Genomic DNA, 23,991 nt, shown 5'->3' with positions numbered 1-23,991 from the left:
CTAGCATCTGTAAACAGGCATATAACACCATACTAGCCTGACATGTAGCTAGCATCTGTAAACAGGCATATAACACCAGACTAGCCTGACATGTTGCTAGCATCTGTAAACAAGCATATAACACCAGACTAGCCTGACCTGTAGCTAGCATCTGTAAACAAGCACATAACACCAGACTAGCCTGACATGTAGCTAGCATCTGTAAACAGGCATATAACACCAGACTAGCCTGACATGTAGCTAGGATCTGTAAACAGGCATATAACACCAGACTAGCCTGACATGTTGCTAGCATCTGTAAACAAGCATATAACACCAGACTAGCCTGACCTGTAGCTAGCATCTGTAAACAAGCATATAACACCAGACTAGCCTGACATGTAGCTAGCATCTGTAAACAGTCATATAACACCAGACTAGCCTGACATGTAGCCAGCATCTGTAAACAAGCATATAACACCAGACTAGCCTGACATGTAGCTAGCATCTGTAAACAGGCATATAACACCAGACTAGCCTGACATGTAGCTAGCATCTATAAACAGGCACATAACACCAGACTAGCCTGACATGTAGCTAGCATCTGTAAACAGGCGTATAACACCAGACTAGCCTGACATGTAGCTAGGATCTGTAAACAGGCATATAACACCAGACTAGCCTGACCTGTAGCTAGCATCTGTAAACAAGCACATAACACCAGACTAGCCTGACATGTAGCTAGCATCTGTAAACAGGCATATAACACCAGACTAGCCTGACATGTAGCTAGCATTTATAAACAGGCATATAACACCAGACTAGCCTGACATGTAGCTAGCATCTGTAAACAGGCGTATAACACCAGACTAGCCTGACATGTAGCTAGCATCTGTAAACAGGCACATAACACCATACTAGCCTGACATGTAGCTAGCATCTGTAAACAGGCACATAACACCATACTAGCCTGACATGTAGCTAGCATCTGTAAACAGGCACATAACACCAGACTAGCCTGACATGTAGCTAGCATTTATAAACAGGCATATAACACCAGACTAGCCTGACATGTAGCTAGCATTTATAAACAGGCATATAACACCAGACTAGCCTGACATGTAGCTAGCATCTGTAAACAGGCACATAACACCATACTAGCCTGACATGTAGCTAGCATCTGTAAACAGGCACATAACACCATACTAGCCTGACATGTAGCTAGCATCTGTAAACAGGCACATAACACCAGACTAGCCTGACATGTAGCTAGCATCTGTAAACAAGCATATAACACCAGACTAGCCTGACATGTAGCTAGCATCTGTAAACAGGCATATAACACCAGACTAGCCTGACATGTAGCTAGCATCTGTAAACAGGCACATAACACCAGACTAGCCTGACATGTAGCTAGCATCTGTAAACAGGCATATAACACCATACTAGCCTGACATGTAGCTAGCATCTGTAAACAGGCATATAACACCAGACTAGCCTGACATGTAGCTAGCATCTGTAAACAGGCACATAACACCAGACTAGCCTGACATGTAGCTAGCATCTGTAAACAGGCATATAACACCATACTAGCCTGACATGTAGCTAGCATCTGTAAACAGGCATATAACACCAGACTAGCCTGACATGTAGCTAGCATCTGTAAACAGGCACATAACACCAGACTAGCCTGACATGTAGCTAGCATCTGTAAACAGGCGTATAACACCAGACTAGCCTGACATGTAGCTAGCATCTGTAAACAGGCACATAACACCATACTAGCCTGACATGTAGCTAGCATCTGTAAACAGGCACATAACACCATACTAGCCTGACATGTAGCTAGCATCTGTAAACAGGCACATAACACCAGACTAGCCTGACATGTAGCTAGCATCTGTAAACAGGCACATAACACCAGACTAGCCTGACATGTAGCTAGCATTTATAAACAGGCATATAACACCAGACTAGCCTGACATGTAGCTAGCATTTATAAACAGGCATATAACACCAGACTAGCCTGACATGTAGCTAGCATCTGTAAACAGGCACATAACACCATACTAGCCTGACATGTAGCTAGCATCTGTAAACAGGCACATAACACCATACTAGCCTGACATGTAGCTAGCATCTGTAAACAGGCACATAACACCAGACTAGCCTGACATGTAGCTAGCATCTGTAAACAGGCATATAACACCAGACTAGCCTGACATGTAGCTAGCATCTGTAAACAGGCATATAACACCAGACTAGCCTGACATGTAGCTAGCATCTGTAAACAGGCACATAACACCAGACTAGCCTGACATGTAGCTAGCATCTGTAAAGAGGCACATAACACCATACTAGCCTGACATGTAGCTAGCATCTGTAAACAGGCATATAACACCAGACTAGCCTGACATGTAGCTAGCATCTGTAAACAGGCACATAACACCAGACTAGCCTGACATGTAGCTAGCATCTGTAAACAGGCATATAACACCATACTAGCCTGACATGTAGCTAGCATCTGTAAACAGGCATATAACACCAGACTAGCCTGACATGTTGCTAGCATCTGTAAACAAGCATATAACACCAGACTAGCCTGACCTGTAGCTAGCATCTGTAAACAGGCACATAACACCAGACTAGCCTGACATGTAGCTAGCATCTGTAAACAGGCACATAACACCATACTAGCCTGACATGTAGCTAGCATCTGTAAACAGGCACATAACACCATACTAGCCTGACATGTAGCTAGCATCTGTAAACAGGCACATAACACCAGACTAGCCTGACATGTAGCTAGCATTTATAAACAGGCATATAACACCAGACTAGCCTGACATGTAGCTAGCATTTATAAACAGGCATATAACACCAGACTAGCCTGACATGTAGCTAGCATCTGTAAACAGGCACATAACACCATACTAGCCTGACATGTAGCTAGCATCTGTAAACAGGCACATAACACCATACTAGCCTGACATGTAGCTAGCATCTGTAAACAGGCACATAACACCAGACTAGCCTGACATGTAGCTAGCATCTGTAAACAGGCATATAACACCAGACTAGCCTGACATGTAGCTAGCATCTGTAAACAGGCATATAACACCAGACTAGCCTGACATGTAGCTAGCATCTGTAAACAGGCACATAACACCAGACTAGCCTGACATGTAGCTAGCATCTGTAAAGAGGCACATAACACCATACTAGCCTGACATGTAGCTAGCATCTGTAAACAGGCATATAACACCAGACTAGCCTGACATGTAGCTAGCATCTGTAAACAGGCACATAACACCAGACTAGCCTGACATGTAGCTAGCATCTGTAAACAGGCATATAACACCATACTAGCCTGACATGTAGCTAGCATCTGTAAACAGGCATATAACACCAGACTAGCCTGACATGTTGCTAGCATCTGTAAACAAGCATATAACACCAGACTAGCCTGACCTGTAGCTAGCATCTGTAAACAGGCACATAACACCAGACTAGCCTGACATGTAGCTAGCATCTGTAAACAGGCACATAACACCATACTAGCCTGACATGTAGCTAGCATCTGTAAACAGGCATATAACACCAGACTAGCCTGACATGTAGCTAGCATCTGTAAACAGGCACATAACACCAGACTAGCCTGACATGTAGCTAGCATCTGTAAACAGGCATATAACACCATACTAGCCTGACATGTAGCTAGCATCTGTAAACAGGCATATAACACCAGACTAGCCTGACATGTTGCTAGCATCTGTAAACAAGCATATAACACCAGACTAGCCTGACCTGTAGCTAGCATCTGTAAACAAGCACAAAACACCAGACTAGCCTGACATGTAGCTAGCATCTGTAAACAGGCATTTAACACCAGACTAGCCTGACATGTAGCTAGGATCTGTAAACAGGCATATAACACCAGACTAGCCTGACATGTTGCTAGCATCTGTAAACAAGCATATAACACCAGACTAGCCTGACCTGTAGCTAGCATCTGTAAACAGGCACATAACACCAGACTAGCCTGACATGTAGCTAGCATCTGTAAACAGGCACATAACACCATACTAGCCTGACATGTAGCTAGCATCTGTAAACAGGCATATAACACCAGACTAGCCTGACATGTAGCTAGCATCTGTAAACAGGCACATAACACCAGACTAGCCTGACATGTAGCTAGCATCTGTAAACAGGCATATAACACCATACTAGCCTGACATGTAGCTAGCATCTGTAAACAGGCATATAACACCAGACTAGCCTGACATGTTGCTAGCATCTGTAAACAAGCATATAACACCAGACTAGCCTGACCTGTAGCTAGCATCTGTAAACAAGCACATAACACCAGACTAGCCTGACATGTAGCTAGCATCTGTAAACAGGCATTTAACACCAGACTAGCCTGACATGTAGCTAGGATCTGTAAACAGGCATATAACACCAGACTAGCCTGACATGTTGCTAGCATCTGTAAACAAGCATATAACACCAGACTAGCCTGACCTGTAGCTAGCATCTGTAAACAAGCACATAACACCAGACTAGCCTGACATGTAGCTAGCATCTGTAAACAGGCATATAACACCAGACTAGCCTGACATGTAGCTAGCATTTATAAACAGGCATATAACACCAGACTAGCTTGACATGTAGCTAGCATCTGTAAACAGGCGTATAACACCAGACTAGCCTGACATGTAGCTAGGATCTGTAAACAGGCGTATAACACCAGACTAGCCTGACATGTTGCTAGCATCTGTAAACAAGCGTATAACACCAGACTAGCCTGACCTGTAGCTAGCATCTGTAAACAAGCATATAACACCAGACTAGCCTGACATGTAGCTAGCATCTGTAAACAGTCATATAACACCAGACTAGCCTGACATGTAGCCAGCATCTGTAAACAAGCATATAACACCAGACTAGCCTGACATGTAGCTAGCATCTGTAAACAGGCATATAACACCAGACTAGCCTGACATGTAGCTAGCATCTATAAACAGGCACATAACACCAGACTAGCCTGACATGTAGCTAGCATCTGTAAACAGGCGTATAACACCAGACTAGCCTGACATGTAGCTAGGATCTGTAAACAGGCATATAACACCAGACTAGCCTGACCTGTAGCTAGCATCTGTAAACAAGCACATAACACCAGACTAGCCTGACATGTAGCTAGCATCTGTAAACAGGCATATAACACCAGACTAGCCTGACATGTAGCTAGCATTTATAAACAGGCATATAACACCAGACTAGCCTGACATGTAGCTAGCATCTGTAAACAGGCGTATAACACCAGACTAGCCTGACATGTAGCTAGCATCTGTAAACAGGCACATAACACCATACTAGCCTGACATGTAGCTAGCATCTGTAAACAGGCACATAACACCATACTAGCCTGACATGTAGCTAGCATCTGTAAACAGGCACATAACACCAGACTAGCCTGACATGTAGCTAGCATTTATAAACAGGCATATAACACCAGACTAGCCTGACATGTAGCTAGCATTTATAAACAGGCATATAACACCAGACTAGCCTGACATGTAGCTAGCATCTGTAAACAGGCACATAACACCATACTAGCCTGACATGTAGCTAGCATCTGTAAACAGGCACATAACACCATACTAGCCTGACATGTAGCTAGCATCTGTAAACAGGCACATAACACCAGACTAGCCTGACATGTAGCTAGCATCTGTAAACAAGCCAATAACACCAGACTAGCCTGACATGTAGCTAGCATCTGTAAACAGGCATATAACACCAGACTAGCCTGACATGTAGCTAGCATCTGTAAACAGGCACATAACACCAGACTAGCCTGACATGTAGCTAGCATCTGTAAACAGGCATATAACACCATACTAGCCTGACATGTAGCTAGCATCTGTAAACAGGCATATAACACCAGACTAGCCTGACATGTAGCTAGCATCTGTAAACAGGCACATAACACCAGACTAGCCTGACATGTAGCTAGCATCTGTAAACAGGCATATAACACCATACTAGCCTGACATGTAGCTAGCATCTGTAAACAGGCATATAACACCAGACTAGCCTGACATGTAGCTAGCATCTGTAAACAGGCACATAACACCAGACTAGCCTGACATGTAGCTAGCATCTGTAAACAGGCGTATAACACCAGACTAGCCTGACATGTAGCTAGCATCTGTAAACAGGCACATAACACCATACTAGCCTGACATGTAGCTAGCATCTGTAAACAGGCACATAACACCATACTAGCCTGACATGTAGCTAGCATCTGTAAACAGGCACATAACACCAGACTAGCCTGACATGTAGCTAGCATCTGTAAACAGGCACATAACACCAGACTAGCCTGACATGTAGCTAGCATTTATAAACAGGCATATAACACCAGACTAGCCTGACATGTAGCTAGCATTTATAAACAGGCATATAACACCAGACTAGCCTGACATGTAGCTAGCATCTGTAAACAGGCACATAACACCATACTAGCCTGACATGTAGCTAGCATCTGTAAACAGGCACATAACACCATACTAGCCTGACATGTAGCTAGCATCTGTAAACAGGCACATAACACCAGACTAGCCTGACATGTAGCTAGCATCTGTAAACAGGCATATAACACCAGACTAGCCTGACATGTAGCTAGCATCTGTAAACAGGCATATAACACCAGACTAGCCTGACATGTAGCTAGCATCTGTAAACAGGCACATAACACCAGACTAGCCTGACATGTAGCTAGCATCTGTAAACAGGCATATAACACCATACTAGCCTGACATGTAGCTAGCATCTGTAAACAGGCATATAACACCAGACTAGCCTGACATGTAGCTAGCATTTATAAACAGGCATATAACACCAGACTAGCCTGACATGTAGCTAGCATCTGTAAACAGGCACATAACACCATACTAGCCTGACATGTAGCTAGCATCTGTAAACAGGCACATAACACCATACTAGCCTGACATGTAGCTAGCATCTGTAAACAGGCACATAACACCAGACTAGCCTGACATGTAGCTAGCATCTGTAAACAGGCATATAACACCAGACTAGCCTGACATGTAGCTAGCATCTGTAAACAGGCATATAACACCAGACTAGCCTGACATGTAGCTAGCATCTGTAAACAGGCACATAACACCAGACTAGCCTGACATGTAGCTAGCATCTGTAAAGAGGCACATAACACCATACTAGCCTGACATGTAGCTAGCATCTGTAAACAGGCATATAACACCAGACTAGCCTGACATGTAGCTAGCATCTGTAAACAGGCACATAACACCAGACTAGCCTGACATGTAGCTAGCATCTGTAAACAGGCATATAACACCATACTAGCCTGACATGTAGCTAGCATCTGTAAACAGGCATATAACACCAGACTAGCCTGACATGTTGCTAGCATCTGTAAACAAGCATATAACACCAGACTAGCCTGACCTGTAGCTAGCATCTGTAAACAGGCACATAACACCAGACTAGCCTGACATGTAGCTAGCATCTGTAAACAGGCACATAACACCATACTAGCCTGACATGTAGCTAGCATCTGTAAACAGGCACATAACACCATACTAGCCTGACATGTAGCTAGCATCTGTAAACAGGCACATAACACCAGACTAGCCTGACATGTAGCTAGCATCTGTAAACAGGTATATAACACCAGACTAGCCTGACATGTAGCTAGCATCTGTAAACAGGCATATAACACCAGACTAGCCTGACATGTAGCTAGCATCTGTAAACAGGCACATAACACCAGACTAGCCTGACATGTAGCTAGCATCTGTAAACAGGCATATAACACCATACTAGCCTGACATGTAGCTAGCATCTGTAAACAGGCATATAACACCAGACTAGCCTGACATGTAGCTAGCATCTGTAAACAGGCACATAACACCAGACTAGCCTGACATGTAGCTAGCATCTGTAAACAGGCATATAACACCATACTAGCCGGACATGTAGCTAGCATCTGTAAACAGGCATATAACACCAGACTAGCCTGACATGTAGCTAGCATCTGTAAACAGGCACATAACACCAGACTAGCCTGACATGTAGCTAGCATCTGGAAACAGGCGTATAACACCAGACTAGCCTGACATGTAGCTAGCATCTGTAAACAGGCGTATAACACCAGACTAGCCTGACATGTAGCTAGCATCTGTAAACAGGCGTATAACACCAGACTAGCCTGACATGTAGCTAGCATCTGTAAACAGGCGTATAACACCAGACTAGCCTGACATGTAGCTAGCATCTGTAAACAGGCGTATAACACCAGACTAGCCTGACATGTAGCTAGCATCTGTAAACAGGCGTATAACACCAGACTAGCCTGACATGTAGCTAGCATCTGTAAACAGGCGTATAACACCAGACTAGCCTGACATGTAGCTAGCATCTGTAAACAGGCGTATAACACCAGACTAGCCTGACATGTAGCTAGCATCTGTAAACAGGCGTATAACACCAGACTAGCCTGACATGTAGCTAGCATCTGTAAACAGGCGTATAACACCAGACTAGCCTGACATGTAGCTAGCATCTGTAAACAAGCGTATAACACCAGACTAGCCTGACATGTAGCTAGCATCTGTAAACAGGCGTATAACACCAGACTAGCCTGACATGTAGCTAGCATCTGTAAACAGGCGTATAACACCAGACTAGCCTGACATGTAGCTAGCATCTGTAAACAGGCGTATAACACCAGACTAGCCTGACATGTAGCTAGCATCTGTAAACAGGCGTATAACACCAGACTAGCCTGACATGTAGCTAGCATCTGTAAACAGGCGTAAAACACCAGACTAGCCTGACATGTAGCTAGCATCTGTAAACAGGCGTATAACACCGGATCCAGAAGTTGAAACGTCGTCGTTAGCTAGAGTCAAAAATACTCGGCTACTCTGGCTCCCTCTAGTGGATATCCACTACACTGACTTCCTCTCTGGGTGGGACGCAGCAAACGATTCCACCCATGTGCCTTTTACGCACGTAGATCAACAGAGAGGAGCTTGTAGTCGCCTTTAGGCAGCTAACTTGCCAAACTATTCTGATTTATTTTTTTAAAGATAAGCTTGAAATGGGTGGGGTCAAATTGACTCAACAACCAACACGTTTAGGTTTCTTAATGAATCAGAAAATCACCAGTTATTTGTGGTTGATAATCAACGTTAGCTATCTCCTTGACCCTGCCTTGTCGTATACCTCTCTGGAGTCGTTCAGCACTGACCCGGAGCTGCATGAAGGTGACGGCTGTGATGTTGTTTCCAGGGAGATCGGGGAGGAGGAGCTACAGAAGTTCTACAGCAGGATCACCAAGCAGCTGACGGGTAAAGAACACGGCCATGATGTCATCGACTCACTCCAGAGACTACACCTGATCATGGCCTCCACCAAGTACACTAGGAGGTACCCTAAACCCTAAACCCTAACTGACTACACCTGATCATGGCCTCCACCAAGTACACTAGGAGGTACCCTACACCCTAAACCCTAACTAACTACACCTGATCATGGCCTCCACCAAGTACACTAGGAGGTACCCTACACCCTACACCCTAACTGACTACACCTGATCATGGCCTCCACCTAGTACACTAGGAGGTACCCTACACCCTACACCCTAAACCCTAACTGACTACACCTGATCATGGCCTCCACCTAGTACACTAGGAGGTACCCTACACCCTACCTGACTACACCTGATCATGGCCTCCACCAAGTACACTAGGAGGTACCCTACACCCTACACCCTAAACCCTAACTGACTACACCTGATCATGGTCTCCACCTAGTACACTAGGAGGTACCCTACACCCTACACCCTAAACCCTAACTGACTACACCTGATCATGGCCTCCACCAAGTACACTAGGAGGTACCCTACACCCTAACTGACTACACCTGATCATGGCCTCCACCTAGTACACTAGGAGGTACCCTACACCCTACACCCTAAACCCTAACTGACTACACCTGATCATGGCCTCCACCAAGTACACTAGGAGGTACCCTACACCCTACACCCTAACTGACTACACCTGATCATGGCCTCCACCTAGTACACTAGGAGGTACCCTACACCCTACACCCTAACTGACTACACCTGATCATGGCCTCCACCTAGTACACTAGGAGGTACCCTACACCCTAAACCCTACACCCTAACTGACTACACCTGATCATGGCCTCCACCTAGTACACTAGGAGGTACCCTACACCCTACACCCTAAACCCTAACTGACTATACCTGATCATGGCCTCCACCTAGTACACTAGGAGGTACCCTACACCCTACCTGACTACACCTGATCATGGCCTCCACCAAGTACACTAGGAGGTACCCTACACCCTACACCCTAAACCCTAACTGACTACACCTGATCATGGCCTCCACCTAGTACACTAGGAGGTACCCTACACCCTACCTGACTACACCTGATCATGGCCTCCACCAAGTACACTAGGAGGTACCCTACACCCTACACCCTAAACCCTAACTGACTACACCTGATCATGGTCTCCACCTAGTACACTAGGAGGTACCCTACACCCTACACCCTAAACCCTAACTGACTACACCTGATCATGGCCTCCACCAAGTACACTAGGAGGTACCCTACACCCTAACTGACTACACCTGATCATGGCCTCCACCTAGTACACTAGGAGGTACCCTACACCCTACACCCTAACTGACTACACCTGATCATGGCCTCCACCTAGTACACTAGGAGGTACCCTACACCCTACACCCTAACTGACTACACCTGATCATGGCCTCCACCTAGTACACTAGGAGGTACCCTACACCCTAAACCCTACACCCTAACTGACTACACCTGATCATGGCCTCCACCTAGTACACTAGGAGGTACCCTACACCCTACACCCTAACTGACTACACCTGATCATGGCCTCCACCTAGTACACTAGGAGGTACCCTACACCCTAAACCCTACACCCTAACTGACTACACCTGATCATGGCCTCCACCTAGTACACTAGGAGGTACCCTAAACCCTAAACCCTAACTGACTACACCTGATCATGGCCTCCACCTAGTACACTAGGAGGTACCCTACACCCTAAACCCTACACCCTAACTGACTACACCTGATCATGGCCTCCACCTAGTACACTAGGAGGTACCCTACACCCTACACCCTAAACCCTAACTGACTACACCTGATCATGGCCTCCACCAAGTACACTAGGAGGTACCCTACACCCTACATCCTAACTGACTACACCTGATCATGGCCTCCACCTAGTACACTAGGAGGTACCCTACACCCTACACCCTAACTGACTACACCTGATCATGGCCTCCACCTAGTACACTAGGAGGTACCCTACACCCTAAACCCTACACCCTAACTGACTACACCTGATCATGGCCTCCACCTAGTACACTAGGAGGTACCCTACACCCTAAACCCTACACCCTAACTGACTACACCTGATCATGTCCTCCACCAAGTACACTAGGAGGTACCCTACACCCTACACCCTAAACCCTAACTGACTACACCTGATCATGGCCTCCACCAAGTACACTAGGAGGTACCCTACACCCTAAACCCTAAACCCTAACTGACTACACCTGATCATGGCCTCCACCAAGTACACTAGGAGGTACCCTACACCCTAAACCCTAACTGGCTACACCTGATCATGGCCTCCACCTAGTACACTAGGAGGCACCCTACACCCTAAACCCTAACTGACTACACCTGATCATGGCCTCCTAGCACCAAGTACACTAGGAGGTACCCTACACCCTACACCCTAAACCCTAACTGACTACACCTGATCATGGCCTCCACCTAGTACACTAGGAGGTACCCTACACCCTAAACCCTAGCACCAAGTCCACCTGGATGTAAGCCTGTGTCTCTGGTCCTGGAGAGGGTTGCAGTCTGTCATATCTGTAAAGAATGGAAGACCATAGTTTAATTTTCATGTGTATTATAGCTGGGCTGGAACAAAAACCTGCACGCTTGCCTTCCCCGTGGTATTGGGTGGTCAGAGGCGTGTTGTCACGGTAGCATGTTGTCACGGTAACCTGTGTATACGTGTTGTCCACAGGCTGCCAGTGGAGCTGCATCAGCGTCTCCTGTCGCTTTGTGTGTCTTCCTCTGTGGAGCAGCTGACTGTGTTGACCTCAGCAGTCCTCAGAGAAACACTGCCCCCCTCTGGTCCGGGGCAGATCTACACCCTACATGACTCCAGCCCTTTAACCAGTCACACTGCTGCCGTAGCGCTGTCACAGGTACACATCCGTACTGAATAGGCTAGTGCCGAGTCCCCTACAAACATGTTGATACCCCTACCCGAGGTATAGCAAAGCCCAACCACGTCCTTCCATATCTCTTAACATCTCTCATATATGAAATGGATGGTCGTGTCAAAATATTTTACTGTAAAGGTGGTTAAATTGATAGATATTGTGACACACCTCCTTTAACTCATTATTTTTGGTAGGCGTTCAATACACAAGTCAGATGTCCTCTGGTTCAGTGCTGTGTGGTCCTGTCAGATGTCCTCTGGTTCAGTGCTGTGTGGTCCTGTCAGATGTCCTCTGGTTCAGTGCTGTGTGGTCCTGTCAGATGTCCTCTGGTTCAGTGCTGTGTGGTCCTGTCAGATGTCCTCTGGTTCAGTGCTGTGTGGTCCTGTCAGATGTCCTCTGGTTCAGTGCTGTGTGGTCCTGTCAGATGTCCTCTGGTTCAGTGCTGTGTGGTCCTGTCAGATGTCCTCTGGTTCAGTGCTGTGTGGTCCTGTCAGATGTCCTCTGGTTCAGTGCTGTGTGGTCCTGTCAGATGTTCTCTGGTTCAGTGCTGTGTGGTCCTGTCAGATGTCCTCTGGTTCAGTGCTGTGTGGTCCTGTCAGATGTTCTCTGGTTCAGTGCTGTGTGGTCCTGTCAGATGTCCTCTGGTTCAGTGCTGTGTGGTCCTGTCAGATGTCCTCTGGTTCAGTGCTGTGTGGTCCTGTCAGATGTCCTCTGGTTCAGTGCTGTGTGGTCCTGTCAGATGTCCTCTGGTTCAGTGCTGTGTGGTCCTGTCAGATGTCCTCTGGTTCAGTGCTGTGTGGTTCTCCTGCCTGACAACGAATAATACAGTAGCACCTTGTGTCAGTAGCTGTTGGAATCTGTAAAACAGCTGATACTGTGTGTATTTCTGCCAGGCAGGACCATACAGGAATGAATGAGAGAACATCAGGCAGGACCATACAGGAATGAATGAGAGAACATCAGGCAGGACCATACAGGAATGAATGAGAGAACATCAGGCAGGACCATACAGGAATGAATGAGAGAACATCAGGCAGGACCATACAGGAATGAATGAGAGAACATCAGGCAGGACCATACAGGAATGAATGAGAGAACATCAGGCAGGACCATACAGGAATGAATGAGAGAACATCTGACTCAGTGTGTATTGAACAGCTACTGTAAAGGGAAGTTTACATTCATCATAAATATTCCTAGTTGATGTTTAAGAAATATTGTATCTGTGTGTTTACAGGTCCACAATGCTTTAAGATATTCTAACGCTGTTTGTTTGTGTATGTAGGGCAGACAACTGACTGCTTGTATTCCTCATTTGACCGATATCAGAGCTTTTCACACAACCGTCCATTTCATATAAGGTTGGGCTTTGTTATACCTCGGGTAGAGGTGTCTCAAAACATAAAACCCTGTTGGAGGATTGGCCACTAGCCTATGAAACTCTGTCTCTCTGTCTCTTTCACTGTCTCTGTCTGTCTCTCTGTCGCTCTGTCTCTCTGTCTGTCTCTGTCGCTCTGTCTCTCTCTGTCACTCTCTCTGTCTCTCTGTCTCTCTCTGTTTCTCTCTCTCTGTCACTCTTTCTGTCTCTTTCTCTCTCTCTGTCTCTCTATTTCTCTCTCTCTGTCTCTCTCTCTCTCTTTCTCAGACGGGGTCTAAAGAAGACCTGTCAGCTCTCTCCTCTCTCCTCCTGCGAAGTTTGGAGGGACGACCAGCAGGCATACTCTCTCACCTTCACACTCTGCCTCTTCTCAACACCATCATCACCTACTGCCCAGAGAGCCTTACTGAAGGTAAAACAAACACAGGCGTGTATCTGTGTGTGAGAAATTGCATAGAGCTTGTGATCCAACTTGTAAGTCGCTCTGGATAAGAGCGTCTGCTAAACGACTTAAATGTAAATGTAAATGTAATTATGTGATTCTCCCTTGTTGTGTGTCTGTCGTTCTCTGCAAACATCAAAGCAGTAACTTGCTCCTTCAGGTTCATGCTCTACAACATTCAAACTCAACTCTGGACCTGGAAGCCAGTTCCACTCCTTTTTGTCGTTGTTCCCCTCTGAACAGGGACTGATTTAGACCTGGGGCACCAGGTGGGTGATTCCCCTCTGAACAGGGACTGATTTAGACATGAGATGCCAGGTGGGTGTAATTAACCTCTCAACAGCCAGTGAAACTGCTGGGCGCCAAATTCAAATACAGAAATACTCATTATAAAAATTCAGAAAACAAAACATATTTTACATAGGTTTAAAGATGAACTTTTTGTGAATCCAACCACGGTGTCAGATTTAAAAAATGCTTTACGGCGAAAGCATACCGTACGACTATTTGAGAACATAGCCCACTAGATAAATCATTACAAACAGTAACCAGCCAAGTAGAAGAGTTACACAAGTCAGAAATAGAGATAAAATTAATCCCTTACCTTTGATGATCTTCACATGGTTGCACTCAGCAGACATTCATTTACTCAATAAATGTTCCTTTTGTTTGATAAAGTCTCTTTATATCCAAAAACCTCCGTTTTGTTCGCACGTTTTCTTCAGTAATCCACAGGCTCAAACGCAGTCAAAACAGGCAGACAAAAAAATCCAAATTGTATCCGTAAAGTTCATAGAAACATGTCAAACAATGTTTATATTCAACCCTCAGGATGTTTTCAGCCTAAATAATCGATAATATTTCAACCGGACAATAATGTCGTCAATTTAAAAGGTAAACAAGAAACGCAATCTCTCGGTCTCGCACATGAAAAAGCTCTGTGACACTTTAGGGTCCACTCATTCAGACTGCTCTTACTTCCTCATTTTTCTAAATACAAGCCTGAAACAATTTCTAAAGACTGTTGACATCTAGTGGAAGGCATAGGAAGTGCAAGTTGAGTCCTAAGTCAATGGATACTGTAATGGCATTGAATAGTAAACTACAAAACCACTTCCTGAATGGATTTTTCTCAGGTTTTCGCCTGCCAAATCAGTTCTGTTATACTCAGACACTATTTTAACAGTTTTGGAAACTTAAGAGTGTTTTCTATCCAAATCGACCAGTTATATGCATATCATATCTTCTGGACCCGAGATGCAGGCAGTTTCATTTGGGCATTTCATCCAAAATTCCGAATGCTGCCCCCTACCCTAGAGAAGTTAATGATCAGGTGGAACAGAAACAGAGGGTCCAGACCTCGTAGGGTCAGAGTTGAATACCTCTGGTCTACAACATCCGTAGAGTACGACCCCTACTTCTAATCCAGACACGTGTCATCTCCCGTCTGGACTACTGCAACTCTCTGTTGGCAGGGCTCCCTGCTTGTGCCATCAAACCCCTGCAACTTATCCAGAACGCTGCAGCCCGCCTGGTTTTCAACCTTCCCAAGTTCTCCCATGTCACCCTGCTCCTCTGAACACTCCACTGGTCTCCAGTCAGAACTCATATCCACTACAACACCATGGTGCTTCACTAAGGAACAGCAAGAGGAGCTGCCCCTCCCTCCTTCAGGGGAAAACCTCTGAACACTCCACTGGTCTCCAGTCAGAACTCATATCCACTACAACACCATGGTGCTTCACTAAGGAACAGCAAGAGGAGCTGCCCCTCCCTCCTTCAGGTTATGCTCCAACCCTACACCCCAAACAGAGCACTCCGTTCTGCCACCTCTGGTCTCTTGGCCCTCCCACCCCTACGGGAGGCAGCTCCCTCTCAGCCCAGTCCAAGCTCGTCTCTGTCCTGGTACCCCAATGGTGGAACCAGCTTCCCCCTGAAGCTAGGACAACAGAGACCCTGCCCATCTTCCCTCTGATGCTAGGACAACAGAGACCCTGCCCATCTTCCCCCTGAAGCTAGGACAACAGAGACCCTGCCCATCTTCCCCCTGAAGCTAGGACAACAGAGACCCTGCCCATCTTCCCCCTGAAGCTAGGACAACAGAGACCCTGCCCATCTTCCCCCTGAAGCTAGGACAACAGAGACCCTGCCCATCTTCCCCCTGAAGCTAGGACAACAGAGACCCTGCCCATCTTCCCCCTGAAGCTAGGACAACAGAGACAGGGTTCTGGCATCTTCCAAAAACGACTTTATTGAGGAAAAATGTACTTGCTATGAATATACTAACTACTGTAATATGTGGTTGTCTCACCTAGCTATCTGAATGTACTAACTACTGTGATATGTGGTTGTCCCACCTAGCTATCTGAATATACAAACTACTGTGATATGTGGTTGTCCCACCTAACTATCTGAATATACTAACTACTGTGATATGTGGTTGTCCCACCTAGCTATCTGAATATACTAACTACTGTGATATGTGGTTGTCCCACCTAGCTATCTGAATATACTAACTACTGTGATATGTGGTTGTCCCACCTAGCTATCTGAATATACAAACTACTGTGATATGTGGTTGTCCCACCTAGCTATCTGAATATACTAACTACTGTGATATGTGGTTGTCCCACCTAGCTATCTGAATATACTAACTACTGTGATATGTGGTTGTCCCACCTAGCTATCTGAATATACTAACTACTGTGATATGTGGTTGTCCCACCTAGCTATCTGAATATACTAACTACTGTGATATGTGGTTGTCCCACCTAGCTATCTGAAGATGAATATACTAACTACTGTGATATGTGGTTGTCCCACCTAGCTATCTGAATATACTAACTACTGTGATATGTGGTTGTCCCACCTAGCTATCTGAATATACTAACTACTGTGATATGTGGTTGTCCCACCTAGCTATCTGAATATACTAACTACTGTAATATGTGGTTGTCCCACCTAGCTATCTGAATATACTAACTACTGTGATATGTGGTTGTCCCACCTAGCTATATGAATATACTAACTACTGTGATATGTGGTTGTCCCACCTAGCTATATGAATATACTAACTACTGTGATATGTGGTTGTCCCACCTAGCTATCTGAATATACTAACTACTGTGATATGTGGTTGTCCCACCTAGCTATCTGAATATACTAACTACTGTGATATGTGGTTGTCCCACCTAGCTATCTGAAGATGAATATACTAACTACTGTGATATGTGGTTGTCCCACCTAGCTATCTGAATATACTAACTACTGTGATATGTGGTTGTCTCACCTAGCTATCTGAATATACTAACTACTGTGATATGTGGTTGTCCCACCTAGCTATCTGAATATACTAACTACTGTGATATGTGGTTGTCCCACCTAGCTATCTGAATATACTAACTACTGTGATATGTGGTTGTCCCACCTAGCTATATGAATATACTAACTACTGTGATATGTGGTTGTCTCACCTAGCTATCTGAATATACTAACTACTGTAATATGTGGTTGTCTCACCTAGCTATCTGAATATACTAACTACTGTAATATGTGGTTGTCCCACCTAGCTATATGAATATACTAACTACTGTAATATGTGGTTGTCTCACCTAGCTATCTGAATATACTAACTACTGTGATATGTGGTTGTCCCACCTAGCTATCTGAATATACTAACTACTGTGATATGTGGTTGTCTCACCTAGCTATCTGAATATACTAACTACTGTGATATGTGGTTGTCCCACCTAGCTATCTGAATATACTAACTACTGTGATATGTGGTTGTCCCACCTAGCTATCTGAATATACTAACTACTGTGATATGTGGTTGTCTCACCTAGCTATCTGAATATACTAACTACTGTGATATGTGGTTGTCCCACCTAGCTATCTGAATATACTAACTACTGTGATATGTGGTTGTCCCACCTAGCTATATGAATATACTAACTACTGTGATATGTGGTTGTCTCACCTAGCTATCTGAATATACTAACTACTGTAATATGTGGTTGTCTCACCTAGCTATCTGAATATACTAACTACTGTAATATGTGGTTGTCCCACCTAGCTATCTGAATATACTAACTACTGTAATATGTGGTTGTCTCACCTAGCTATCTGAATATACTAACTACTGTAATATGTGGTTGTCCCACCTAGCTATATGAATATACTAACTACTGTGATATGTGGTTGTCTCACCTAGCTATCTGAATATACTAACTACTGTGATATGTGGTTGTCTCACCTAGCTATCTGAATATACTAACTACTGTGATATGTGGTTGTCTCACCTAGCTATCTGAATATACTAACTACTGTAATATGTGGTTGTCTCACCTAGCTATCTGAATATACTAACTACTGTGATATGTGGTTGTCCCACCTAGCTATCTGAATATACTAACTACTGTGATATGTGGTTGTCCCACCTAGCTATCTGAATATACTAACTACTGTGATATGTGGTTGTCCCACCTAGCTATCTGAATATACTAACTACAGTAATATGTGGTTGTCTCACCTAGCTATCTGAATATACTAACTACTGTGATATGTGGTTGTCCCACCCAGCTATCTGAATATACTAACTACTGTGATATGTGGTTGTCCCACCTAGCTATCTGAATATACTAACTACTGTGATATGTGGTTGTCCCACCTAGCTCTATGAATATACTAACTACTGTGATATGTGGTTGTCTCACCTAGCTATCTGAATATACTAACTACTGTGATATGTGGTTGTCCCACCTAGCTATCTGAATATACTAACTACTGTGATATGTGGTTGTCCCACCTAGCTATATGAATATACTAACTACTGTGATATGTGGTTGTCTCACCTAGCTATCTGAATATACTAACTACTGTAATATGTGGTTGTCTCACCTAGCTATCTGAATATACTAACTACTGTAATATGTGGTTGTCCCACCTAGCTATCTGAATATACTAACTACTGTAATATGTGGTTGTCTCACCTAGCTATCTGAATATACTAACTACTGTAATATGTGGTTGTCCCACCTAGCTATCTGAATATACTAACTACTGTGATATGTGGTTGTCCCACCTAGCTATCTGAATATACTAACTACTGTGATATGTGGTTGTCCCACCTAGCTATCTGAATATACTAACTACTGTGATATGTGGTTGTCTCACCTAGCTATCTGAATATACTAACTACTGTGGTATGTGGTTGTCCCACCTAGCTATCTGAATATACTAACTACTGTGATATGTGGTTGTCTCACCTAGCTATCTGAATATACTAACTACTGTGATATGTGGTTGTCTCACCTAGCTATCTGAATATACTAACTACTGTAATATGTGGTTGTCTCACCTAGCTATCTGAATATACTAACTACTGTGATATGTGGTTGTCCCACCTAGCTATCTGAATGTACTAACTACTGTGATATGTGGTTGTCCCACCTAGCTATCTGAATATACTAACTACTGTGATATGTGGTTGTCCCACCTAGCTATCTGAATATACTAACTACTGTGATATGTGGTTGTCCCACCTAGCTATCTGAATATACTAACTACCGTGATATGTGGTTGTCCCACCTAGCTATCTGAATATACTAACTACTGTGATATGTGGTTGTCCCACCTAGCTATATGAATATACTAACTACTGTGATATGTGGTTGTCCCACCTAGCTATATGAATATACTAACTACTGTGATATGTGGTTGTCTCACCTAGCTATCTGAATATACTAACTACTGTAATATGTGGTTGTCTCACCTAGCTATCTGAATATACTAACTACTGTAATATGTGGTTGTCCCACCTAGCTATCTGAATATACTAACTACTGTAATATGTGGTTGTCTCACCTAGCTATCTGAATATACTAACTACTGTAATATGTGGTTGTCCCACCTAGCTATCTGAATATACTAACTACTGTGATATGTGGTTGTCCCACCTAGCTATCTGAATATACTAACTACTGTGATATGTGGTTGTCTCACCTAGCTATCTGAATATACTAACTACTGTGATATGTGGTTGTCTCACCTAACTATCTGAATATACTAACTACTGTGATATGTGGTTGTCCCACCTAGCTATCTGAATATACTAACTACTGTGATATGTGGTTGTCCCACCTAGCTATCTGAATATACTAACTACTGTGATATGTGGTTGTCCCACCTAGCTATCTGAATATACTAACTACAGTAATATGTGGTTGTCTCACCTAGCTATCTGAATATACTAACTACTGTGATATGTGGTTGTCCCACCCAGCTATCTGAATATACTAACTACTGTGATATGTGGTTGTCCCACCTAGCTATCTGAATATACTAACTACTGTGATATGTGGTTGTCCCACCTAGCAATCTGAATATACTAACTACTGTGATATGTGGTTGTCCCACCTAGCTATCTGAATATACTAACTACTGTGATATGTGGTTGTCCCACCTAGCTATATGAATATACTAACTACTGTGATATGTGGTTGTCCCACCTAGCTATCTGAATATACTAACTACTGTGATATGTGGTTGTCCCACCTAGCTATCTGAATATACTAACTACAGTAATATGTGGTTGTCTCACCTAGCTATCTGAATATACTAACTACTGTGATATGTGGTTGTCCCACCCAGCTATCTGAATATACTAACTACTGTGATATGTGGTTGTCCCACCTAGCTATCTGAATATACTAACTACTGTGATATGTGGTTGTCCCACCTAGCTAACTGAATATACTAACTACTGTGATATGTGGTTGTCCCACCTAGCTAACTGAATATACTAACTACTGTGATATGTGGTTGTCCCACCTAGCTATATGAATATACTAACTACTGTGATATGTGGTTGTCCCACCTAGCTATATGAATATACTAACTACTGTGATATGTGGTTGTCCCACCTAGCTATCTGAATATACTAACTACTGTGATATGTGGTTGTCCCACCTAGCTATCTGAATATACTAACTACTGTGATATGTGGTTGTCCCACCTAGCTATCTGAATATACTAACTACTGTGGTATGTGGTTGTCCCACCTAGCTATCTGAATATACTAACTACTGTGATATGTGGTTGTCCCACCTAGCTATCTGAATATACTAACTACTGTGATATGTGGTTGTCCCACCTAGCTATATGAATATACTAACTACTGTGATATGTGGTTGTCCCACCTAGCTATCTGAATATACTAACTACTGTGATATGTGGTTGTCTCACCTAGCTATCTGAATATACTAACATGTTAATGTAACTGTAAGTCTCTCTAGATAAGATTGTCTGCTAAATGACTAACGTGTGTGTGTGTGTGTGTAGATCATGTGACCCTGCTCAGTAAGAGGCTTGTTGATTGGCTGCGCTACGCCAGCGTTCAGCAGGGAGGTGTGGCTTCATCAGGAGGGTTTTTCACTGGCCCTCGAATACGTCAGGTGACCTCTAATTAACCAATCAAATCACTGCATATTTTTACATGCACAACTGTAATGAAATGTCTGGATTTTCTAAATTTTGTGTGTGTGTGTGTGTGTGTGTGTGTGTGTGTGTGTGTGTGTGTGTGTGTGTGTGTGTGTGTGTGTGTGTGTGTGTGTGTGTGTGTGTGTGTGTGTGTGTGTGTGTGTGTGTGTGTGTGTGTGTGTGTGTGTGTGTGTGTGTGTGTGTGTGTGTGTGTGTGTGTGTGTGTGTGTAGCCGGGGCCGGTGGTGGAGCTGGACGGCTGTGTGTGTGGTGATTTCTTCACAGTGCTGTGTGTCAGCCAAGCCTTCTCAGACGACCAATGGATGAACCTCTACAGTTTCTCTCTGCTACGCCATTGGCTGATCACGTACCACAACGTAGCGGACGGCAACAACAGCACAGACGCAGGTGTGTGTGGGGGGGGGGGGTTATATTAGGTCTCCTTCCATGGTAAGGTGTGTGGGGGGGTTATATTAGGTCTTCTTCCATGGTAAGGTGTGTGGGGGGGTTATATTAGGTCTTCTTCCATGGTAAGGTGTGTGGGGGGGTTATATTAGGTCTCCTTCCATGGTATGGTGTGTGGGGGGGTTATATTAGGTCTTCTTCCATGGTAAGGTGTGTGGGGGGGTTATATTAGGTATTCTTCCATGGTAAGGTGTGTGGGGGGGTTATATTAGGTCTCCTTCCATGGTAAGGTGTGTGGGGGGGGGTTATATTAGGTCTCCTTCCATGGTAAGGTGTGTGGGGGGGTTATATTAGGTCTTCTTCCATGGTAAGGTGTGTGTGGGGGGGTTATATTAGGTCTCCTTCCATAGTAAGGTGTGTGGGGGGGTTCTCCTTCCATGGTAAGGTGTGTGTGGGGGGGTTATATTAGGTCTTCTTCCATGGTAAGGTGTGTGGGGGGGTTATATTAGGTCTCCTTCCATGGTAAGGTGTGTGGGGGGGTTATATTAGGTCTCCTTCCATGGTAAGGTGTGTGGGGGGGTTATATTAGGTCTTCTTCCATGGTAAGGTGTGTGGGGGGGTTATATTAGGTCTTCTTCCATGGTAAGGTGTGTGGGGGGGTTATATTAGGTCTTCTTCCATGGTAAGGTGTGTGGGGGGGTTATATTAGGTCTTCTTCCATGGTAAGGTGTGTGGGGGGGTTATATTAGGTCTTCTTCCATGGTAAGGTGTGTGGGGGGGTTATATTAGGTCTTCTTCCATGGTAAGGTGTGTGGGGGGGTTATATTAGGTCTTCTTCCATGGTAAGGTGTCTAAGCTGTACTCACACTCCACTGCTCTGATTTAAATCACATTGTAAAGCCAGGCACCACACCACTGTGTAAATCCTTACATCGTTGAGCCTCTCAGCTGGGCTGTACTGACTGACTGACTGGCTGGCTGGTCTATTCTGGCTGACTGGGTGGAATAACTGACTGGCTGGTCTATTCTGGCTGGCTGGGCTGTTCTGACTGGGTGGAATAATTGACTGGCTGGTCTATTCTGGCTGGCTGGGCTGTTCTGACTGACTGGCTGGTCTATTCTGGTTGGTTGGCTGGCTGGGCTGTTCTGACTGGGTGGAATAACTGACTGGCTGGGCTGTTCTGACTGACTGGGTGGAATAACTGACTGGCTGGTCTATTCTGGCTGACTGACTGGCTGTCTAGCTGGCTGATTGGCTGTCTAGCTGGCTGTCTCGTTGACTTGCTGGCTGACTGGCTGTCTAGCTGGCTGTCTAGGTGGCTGACTGGCTGGCTGTCTAGCTGGCTGACTGATTGGCTGACTGGCTGTCTAGCTGACTGATTGGCTGACTGGCTGTCTAGGTGACTGATTGGCTGACTGGCTGGCTGTCTAGCTGGCTGTCTGGCTGACTGATTGGCTGACTGGCTGTCTAGCTGACTGATTGGCTGATTGACTGTCTAGGTGGCTGATTGGCTGGCTGTCTAGCTGGCTGACTGGCTGACTGATTGGCTGACTGGCTGGCTAGCTGACTGACTGGCTAGCTGACTGACTGGCTGCCTAGCTGACTGATTGGCTGTCTAGCTGACTGATTGGCTAACTGACTGATTGGCTGACTGTACTGGCTGGTTGACTGTGCTGGCTGGCTGACTGACTGACTACTGGCTGGCTGGCTGACTGTGCTGGCTGGCTGACTGTGCTGGCTGGCTGACTGACTAACTGCTGGCTGACTGACTACTGGCTGGCTGACTACTGGCTGGCTGACTGACTGACTACTGGCTGGCTGACTGTGCTGGCTGGCTGACTGACTAACTGCTGGCTGACTGACTACTGGCTGGCTGACTGTACTGGCTGGCTGTACTGGCTGACTACTGACTGTACTGGCTGACTACTGGCTGGC

General features: G+C 44.9%; 1 protein-coding gene across 6 annotated transcripts in view; it reads left to right on the top strand.

Annotated features, from left to right (window-relative positions):
- The window catches only part of ap5z1 (adaptor related protein complex 5 subunit zeta 1), a 44,152-nt gene that overhangs the window by 4,920 nt on the left and 15,241 nt on the right, over window positions 1-23,991 (top strand). For 5 of the 6 annotated variants that reach the window (XM_055912604.1, XM_055912607.1, XM_055912608.1 and 2 more), the window contains exons 2-6: window positions 9,331-9,468; window positions 12,151-12,334; window positions 13,998-14,142; window positions 21,514-21,626; window positions 21,884-22,058. In XM_055912604.1, the coding sequence (XP_055768579.1) occupies window positions 9,331-9,468; window positions 12,151-12,334; window positions 13,998-14,142; window positions 21,514-21,626; window positions 21,884-22,058 (755 nt within the window). Of the gene's footprint in view, window positions 1-9,330; window positions 9,469-11,640; window positions 11,698-12,150; window positions 12,335-13,997; window positions 14,143-21,513; window positions 21,627-21,883; window positions 22,059-23,991 lie in introns of those variants that run through there. The other variant, XM_055912605.1, reaches the window with a different exon arrangement.

Source organism: Salvelinus fontinalis, unplaced genomic scaffold (genome assembly GCF_029448725.1).
Source record: "Salvelinus fontinalis isolate EN_2023a unplaced genomic scaffold, ASM2944872v1 scaffold_0191, whole genome shotgun sequence".
NCBI classification, from domain to species: Eukaryota; Metazoa; Chordata; class Actinopteri; order Salmoniformes; family Salmonidae; genus Salvelinus; species Salvelinus fontinalis.
The sequence above is the reverse complement of the archived record's forward strand: the minus strand, read 5'-3'. Positions and strand labels throughout refer to the sequence as shown.